Below are 8,486 nucleotides of genomic sequence, written 5' to 3'. Positions count from 1 at the left end.
CAACTTGTGTGGTGAAGAGGGATACTATAGGAGGTCCTCAACCTTGTTGACCAATTTGAAGCATCCAATGTGTACACAACGGCGTCCGCGAGACCATGAAACAGATTACAAGCATATTCGAAGCAATTGTTTCATGGCGCATGGTCGAATCCTGACTTGGGAGAAGTATATGTAAACTGCGTTGGAAACAAAACCTAGAACGGCCTATTCTGAGCAGGAATTTGCATTTCTTTCTTCAAAATGAGAAGTGAAGATCATTTGCAACTGATGTACCCGCTGCACACACAGTTTTCAGAGAGATGGTGGTGTAGTTCCCTCTTCATTGTATCGATTGATAATGTAGGTCCTGAAATGAACTTTATTTTGAATGACATCGAGTATAACTCCCAATAATATAGTGACGTCCTATTCACAAAAGCATTACATTTTGGTTGGCACGGAAATGACTAATCCGTAACCAATCACCGTGCCGCAGCAGATGATCAATGCAGACGTAACGTTCGATCATCATCGATGATCGCAAGGCTCCCTCAAAATAAATTATAAAACTTTCCACAAAGTTAGCATCGAGGACAGTGCACGCCCAGGCAGAACACCAGTATGAGAAGGATGGGGTGATTGTTCGTGCTTGCAAATGGTGTAGTTAGTGAGATTTTTAGACACGACAAACGCGGCAGTTGAGAGATTCGTAGTCTGCGCACGACTCTACTGCCGCCGTAGAATCTCTGATCATGGCCAAGGACTTTACCGCGGAGGGGTAATACACTCTTGGGGGGGGGGGGGGGGGGTGTTTACTTGCACAAGCGCGGGGAACTAATTAACGTCTGGCACTAGCAACAACAGTGTGACAAGCATCTCATGCAATCTCCGCTTGGTGCTGCCTGTCGAGTTGCAGTGGCTGATGCGATGGGGGTATCGTTTCTGCAACACTCATGCGCTGCCAAAATCATTCAAAGAGAGTGTACAGCCTATACAGCCGCTAATGGTCTGCAGCAGACATCTTCGGCGCCATGACTCAGAGGTCTGCATTCAAAACTGCATGTACAAGCTCGTTGGTATAAGATACGAACTGATGTGTATGAGTTTGAGTTGCCCAAAAGATATATGTGTAGGTACAACGGAGATACCGTCGCCGAAGAGGGTGCCGGAGGACTCCATTCGCATCACTATTCGTTCTCTTATCCACAAGGATTGTAACCCATGTTGCTAGTTCTATTCATGGTCGACTGAGCTCACCACAGCTTGGAGAGACGGATCTGATTGCCTCAATCAGATTGGCGCAAATGGTAGTGAATAAGCTAGATCGCTGAATTATTAAACCTTGATAGACGGTGAGTTGTATCTGATTTCATAAAGCTGCGGTTCACAAAGTACACACAAAATTCCACTATTAATTGCTTTTGTATCAAAACTTTCATGTACCACTAGGGCGATTTGGTCCTTCACGATCTGATTGAAGCCGTAACTGAGCTTCATCACGGAGACTGGAAGTGACTCTCTCACCTAATCGCTGTGTGCAGGGTCCGAACCGACAGCAAATCCCGTTGCAACTCCACTATCTTCCGATTATCATTAACAGAGACATGGGAGCCATTCACTGACATCACAGCCCGATCACCCAATGATGTCATCATCCTACAATCCTTGTCCAATCCCCGAAATCCTGACAACGAGCTGCGGTCGACGCGATTGCCATCCTCACATGGAGCACACAAGAACGGAGCTCACAGTATTAAACCCACGACTCGGGCCAGTTGTGGTGCATTTTCCAGCTTCGTATCTCCAATTCCGAACAAACGAGTCTCAGTCGATGGATGGTGATTCAATCATCGAACATAAATAGCGTTCACGACTGCAGCCGCCCGAGTTCGTTCAGGCTCTTACCAGTAACTCCGGATGTCGTTGAAAGCGTGATTCCGTCTGACTTCAAAAAATGCGACGCCGGAGGCTCTCTCTCTCCCGGTCCGCCTCATCCTCCTATACCGCATCCTACGCATCGATGAGCTAGGCGTGGGGGATGATGATGGAATTTTAACAACAACAACAGCAGCAACAACGATGGGTGATCCAGGCGGCTGTTGAGGAGAACACACACTCCAAGTGGAATCACCGGGGGGGTGTGCGAGGTCTAGACCGTCCATGTGGCAAGCAAGAGAATCGGCAGGTTTGTCTCGACAAGCAGGATTCCGTTGTATCGATGAGCTGGGGTGGTCACTTTGAAGGAAGAGTCCGCGCGGCATTAAAGAGGGGAATGCGTGCAGAGGGCGCGACTGACGTCAGGTGCCCGATCCCGCAGCGCGGGGCATAAAATTGGGCCCTACCAGCAACAGCACTTGCAACAGCAGCAAGACGAAGAAGAAGATGATGCATGAAATCCATCGGGGAATGAATCAATCAATCAAACAATCCAGTGCGCCATCTCCTCCTCCTCATCTGCGACGACGATGATGGCGATGGATTCATTGCGTCGCACCGCGTTGGATTGTGTGCGACTCGCCGGCTGCATATGCACTCCATCGCTGCCTTCCTTCCATCGTCCTAGACTTCGGGTGCTGCTGGACGGAAGCTGACGAACGAACGCACGCACGAACCAACGAATTACTATCTAGGGGCTCTTTGAGGTTCCGTCGGGGGGATGAATGTGGAAGAGATTGGAGTTTTGGATGGGCGTCGATGAATGGTGTGGAACTCGATGGGGGGTGTATGTACATCCAGCTTCAAATAGTTTTGATAGTAATGAAAATAGTGAGTGAGAGAGTGAGAGGTGTGGTTTGAGGATGTTGTGTGTTTTGGGTTTGGAGGAAGTGGAGTTGGAGTATCTTGGCATAAAATAATTCTTATTGAAACATGAAATTGAATTGGGCATTGGGTGCCCAATGACAACAAACCTCTGTCATTAGACACCACAATTTTATGGCACTTCCATTCATCTATTCTCTTGTTCATACATGTTTGGCCAATAAGAAGGCTTCTTTATGTTTACACCTAAGTTTTTTTATGAAATACATGTGCAGGTGTGTATATTTACTTATATATATATTTAGAAGAATATGAAAAATATTTTGACGAAAAGGTTTGGTATTTTGTTGTTCTTTTAGAATTAATATGTTGTTTAGAAAGAGTTTGATTGTACAAAAAAAATATGAACAAATTGTCAAGTATCTAAGATTGGTTTGTTGAAATAGTTTTTAAAAAATGTATATAAATTGATATATACTTTTAGGAAAAATCATTACATCTTATTGAATCTACTAGCATTGGCTATTATAGCTTTAATTTTGGAAGTGAATCACTCAAAGGAGTTATCAACATATGTTGATATACAATACACTAATAAATCCCAAAGTAAGCAATGTAACTAAGAATTATACAATACTAATTATTCATGACAACTAAATTGTAAAAATAATAATAAAATTATATATATATATATATATATATATATATGTGTGTATGTGTGTGCTATTTTTTTGTGATCAATGACTTTTTTTTAAAAAAAATGTAGATGAGTTATTTATGAACTTGGATATTATTTTATAATAAAATAATAAGAATCCAACAGTCCAAGTAATATGATGTTACAATTGTTACAAATGCTTAAAAAAATTAATTGTCAGGATAATAAAATGATGTATTTACTTCAAATTTTGTTAATTGTATTGGTAATTTTTTATTGTTCTAGACTTCCGATCCAATTTTAAATTTGAAAATTTAAAAACTATAAGAAGAAATAGTCTCTATACATCTACAAAATTAGATTCTTAGTAGATGATTCATATAATGTAAGTGGTTACTAATATGAACTTCTAAACATGGGTTTGTGCTTCATATCACAAAATCAAGTTTTAATAAAATAACATTAAAATAGGAAATTTTTAAATTGACCCAAATATTTAGTAAATATTTGGGTCAATTTAAAAATTTCCTATAAATTTAAATGATGAGTGAACAAATTTGCATGTTAATGTTGCATAAGCTTGGGTAGTATAGTTATTATGTAAAGACTTCCTTCATTTGTCTCTACACTTGTTTTAAGAATGTGGCCATGCCATTTCATCATTCATCGACCAAATTCTTTGTATTTGAGTTCTTTTGAAAGTCATAATACTTTCCCATGAAAGTGAATTGTATCATCTCATTTCGCATATTATCTTGAGTGGTACAATTCACTTTCATGGGAAAGTATTATGGGATAATTGTACCTTATCCCCAAAATGGATGGATGCTCCAGTTAACGACCTCGACGCCACATCCAAACCACATCCATCCAAGCCAAGCTTCCCACGTCAGCCATCGGGTTCGCGAACCCGTAGCCCTAACCCTAATATTGATGACGTGGAGGCAGGCAAGGGGGCTTCAGCAAGAAAGTGTGCTGAGCTGTCGCGGGACGCTGTGATTGGCCGACGTGCTGAGGGTCTCTCTAACTCTCTCTCTAGGCTTTTTGAATTCTATCTCTCTTGGTCCGCCCGTCCGTGGTGATGGTGATGATGGCGGGAGAGCACGTCAGCAGGAGGGCAGTGGGAACCCCGCCCCAACCGAGACGTTCCCCTCCTTCCGTTCACTTCCCTCCCGCCCTGCCCCGCCTCTCATAAATGACTCTCACATGCAGACAAATCCAGGCATGGAGGGAGGGCTGGCTCTGTTTGAATAATATACACGGCGTTCCCCTCCCCCCGTTCCCCGATCCCGGAGACACACACCTCCAGTTCGAGGGTGCAGGCCAGAGCAGCGTGCTTGCCCACCACTGCCACTGCCATGGATGGATGAATCGATGAATATATGGATCATTGGATGAGTCATACTGGATGAATATTCTCCTCGGATGCTCCTGCTAGGTGGCTTGGCATCCCGCTTTCATCCCTCTATGACTGTTCCCTTTACCTCCCTCCTTTTTAGATTACTTTTTCTTTTTCGCTTCCGCCTTCGATTTCTCTTCTACTTGACTTCCCTTGTAATCTCCCCCTTTTAATTTCTGGTGGGAAGACACGTGGATATCAGTCAGTGGATGTTATAACTTCTATGGACATTCTTTTTCTTTTCCCAAAATATTTACTGACTGAGATCTCAGTAACAACTGAACTCATCCAAAACAAAAATTACACAAGGATTTGAGATTTGGTCACTATTCATGAAACTATTTCCACAAATGTCTTTTGACTTGGTGGTGTTGAAAATGTATCATTTAAAAGGTTTATTAACCTTTGAGGAAAACCACATTCTATCCAAACTTAGTTGTGATTGCCCATGCATGCCATTCTTTTGAAAGGACCCGCACTCCTAAACTCTGCCTTGAAAAAGCAGCTATTAACTCATGTTGAATGTTAAAGCACACACCTGGTCCTGTCACATTGCTTGAATTCTGGTTAACATGCAACTTTAATTTTATTATTATTATTAATACATTCTATGAGGCTTGAACTGATTCCTATGCCATCTGCACACAAACTGTGGTACAAGGTGGCCAATTTCAGAATTGGGCTTTCATGTGTTGTCCACCAACATCTCTCTCTCTCTATCTCTTTCTTTTTACAATGGGCATTTAATGATCCCGTATTTTGGAGAGTGACATGAAACCCCACATTCAATCCTTAGAGAGAAGAAAGAAAAGAGGAAGAAACTAGGATCTTTCTCACATGCTAATGATGTGAAATGAGCTTTTAGAAGAAGTGGAAAACCCCTAAGACAATACAAAACATGTTTTATAACCCCTGAGACAATACAAATTTTATAGTAATAACAAAAACATAATAGCAATAACAACTCATTTGTAATAACAAGTACCACATGATCCGTTTATTTTGTTTTGTTTTTGTTTAAGCAATGAGCATTTTTGATGATTCAATCATCATGAATTCATTCCTACAACTAGAAGTTAATCACCATATTTTAGGTAGATGTGTACATACCACAAATAGTACATTTCTGCAGGCAATATGCCAGTTTTGACAAGCCTCTTTTGAGAAAGTTAAATGTAACCTTATAATAATAATGGACTGTGGTTCACATATCCAACTTGTCTTTTCATGTATCCAAATATAAATCCTGCATCATGTTGTAGCAGGTGTAAATATCTTAAAGTGGTTATTCCATGTTCCACATTTTGCCCTGAAGACAACACTTATATGATTCCATAAAAATCTGCAGTAAAAAGTAGAAATCAATTTAAATACAATTCATTGGATTTAAGGAATAATCAGAATTCCCCTGCAAACACCATGTATATGCATGTGTGAATATGTGTTGATCAAAAGCTAATATTAATTCAAGTGCTTTATTGAAGATATTAATAGAGCAGTATCTACTCAATCAAAATAAATTAAAAATTAAAAACATCTAAATAATTGCATGCATGTGTCCGTATAATCCATGAATAACTTGCAAGCAATGCTGTATTTAACACTCACACGAATGTACAACATCTACAACAACATTCCATCAACAATCATGATTTGTGTAAATAAAATGAGTGTAATACAATTATTGAGCTGAAACTATACAATCCATAAAAAAATACAAAATAAACAGCACTTACTGTATATATATATATATATATATATATATATAAAACTGTTATGTTATAAGTTTCCATCCTTTAAAATACAAAATAACATACATGTTCATATCAATAACACTTGTCTATGTGATAAAACAGAGAGTTATATGTAATTTAGGTCACTTCAACAAAATAGATGTTAAAATGATTTGTTGCTCACATACTTTTCATGCTTTTTTTCTATCTAACTCCAGAACTCAACCATGCCATAAACTGAGAATATTTTCTGTTAATGTTGCTGGGTACAACTCACAAAAATATATGTATTAACATAAGTATTGCACAATTGTGTTCTTGAATATGCTCAATATATATATATATATATATATATATACATATACATACATCAAATAATATCTAAAGAGTAACAAAAATATTGAAACACTCCAAAAAAGGTAAAATTAAGGACAACAATGTTCTGAAATATAAACTAATACCATAAGATTCATATACTTATACTTTCCAGTACATGAAGCCCCATTCAATTCATCCACATAATTTTCAACTTAATCAAAGTGTGTGAGTCTGAACAAGTGTTTGTATACATATTGGGATCATCTTTAGTATTTGTAGAAATCAGAGAAACTTAAAGCATTTGTGTTAAATAATTGGCTGATTTAGTTGCAGTTTTAAAATACGATTATCTGTAATGAAATGACAAGGTACTACTATCAATAAAAACGATTTTGATTCTTGTCCTTTAAAATTGTGAAGAATAAAACCATATGTTGAATCAATCTTCTAATTTTGACAATTTCAAGGAAAATTAGGATTGTTCTATCCTGGGTAAGCTATTGATAGCAGTGTATCATTTTAAAAGAATTATTTCTACATTTACAATTGCATTACAATTACTTTTAGAAGACATTTCTTGTGTCACAATGTATCCATTGTTCAAAATACCTTGTGGTATCTCTTATATAGAAAAACTTAGAGGAGACAAAAACCATCTCAGATTGGATGCATATTTCATTGTTTTCATCAAAAGTTAATCAATAATTCAACTTTTGCTTAATCAAAGATCAAAATCTGCATGTTGTTGTTGCAAATTGCTGAGAGTAACTTTGCAAGATCACTAGACATTGAACTCAAAAGCTCCCAATTGTAATTTTTAATGCACATATACACATATATATATATATGCAATTACACATTTATAATCAATGCAAAAAACTAATTTTTTTATTGAGTAACTTAAATTGAGTATGATTAAGTTGATGATAGTGTTAACAACTTTTACAGAAATGAGTTTTATTATTCCATGAAGAAATAGAATTAACAAATGCTTTGGACTTCAGTATTTCTGTTTGTACACTTTAAGACCTTTGCTAAAAAAAAAATGAGGTGGGTGTCTCACATTTGAACTATTACGTGTTGACCACCTTGTATTACTTATTTCTTTTACCATTTCTCCTTTTGCTTTTGTTTTTACTTCAGCTCGATGAACGGATGAATAAATGCAGTCGAGGCAAGAGAAGAAAGGGATGACGTCCATCCATCCATTCTGACAGCTTTAGATTTGTAATCTATGACACTAGTGTGGATGATGCAGGTCAACTGGAAGAGGAAGGTCTGCCCAAATCAGAAATAAATTGGTTGTGGGAAGAAGAAAAAGAAAAAGAAAAAGAAAACAAAACAAATCAAGAATAAATACAAAATCAGAGGCTGAGTGACAGCAAGCAAGGGTAAGTTTTGTTATTTACCATTGGAAAGGATCCTTTCCAGCACATTGACCAGAGGAAATATTAAATGCTTCTTGGGGGGGGCACTAATCAGGTCATCAGGGAGAATAGTATTTAAGTGGTGCGCCATGCAGAAGCTTCCCCTTACCAGACTTTATTAATTAGAAGAAAGTAAAAGTAATAAAAAAGGCACACACACACACACATATATATATATATAGCATGATAAAGGAGGAAAAAGAAAGTAAAAA

General features: G+C 38.0%; 1 protein-coding gene across 2 annotated transcripts; it reads right to left on the bottom strand.

Annotated features, from left to right (window-relative positions):
- Window positions 1-338: 338 nt before the first annotated feature.
- LOC112294374 (uncharacterized) lies at window positions 339-2,278 on the bottom strand. 2 transcript variants are annotated; one of them, XM_024544707.3, is made up of 3 exons: window positions 1,885-2,278; window positions 1,504-1,674; window positions 339-1,356 (listed from the first exon to the last, which is right to left on the bottom strand). In XM_024544707.3, the coding sequence occupies exons 1-3, from the start codon at window positions 2,238-2,240 to the stop codon at window positions 1,299-1,301; spliced, it is 585 nt and encodes a 194-aa protein (XP_024400475.3). In that variant the 5' UTR covers window positions 2,241-2,278; the 3' UTR covers window positions 339-1,298. The 2 variants fall into 2 exon arrangements, 1 of the variants encoding a protein (XP_024400475.3); XR_002973331.3 differs by lacking the exon at window positions 339-1,356 and having other exon boundaries at window positions 1,363-1,780; window positions 1,885-2,019.
- Between the last annotated feature and the right edge of the window lie 6,208 nt (window positions 2,279-8,486).

The sequence above is a fragment of the Physcomitrium patens genome, chromosome 17 (genome assembly GCF_059467195.1).
Source record: "Physcomitrium patens ecotype Gransden chromosome 17, ASM5946719v1, whole genome shotgun sequence".
NCBI lineage: Eukaryota > Viridiplantae > Streptophyta > Bryopsida > Funariales > Funariaceae > Physcomitrium > Physcomitrium patens.
This window is presented reverse-complemented; position numbering and strand designations above follow the sequence as displayed.

Excerpts from the sequence above, each read along its gene's own strand:
- LOC112294374 (XM_024544707.3), bottom strand. The coding sequence starts at position 2,240 with ATGCCGCGCGGACTCTTCCTTCAAAGTGACCACCCCAGCTCATCGATA. Across the intron at positions 1,675-1,884 it reads AACGACATCCGGAGTTACTG|CTCGTTGTCAGGATTTCGGG; the intron begins GTAAGAGCCTGA and ends CGTCGACCGCAG. Across the intron at positions 1,357-1,503 it reads ACCCTGCACACAGCGATTAG|CTTTATGAAATCAGATACAA; the intron begins GTGAGAGAGTCA and ends TGTGAACCGCAG.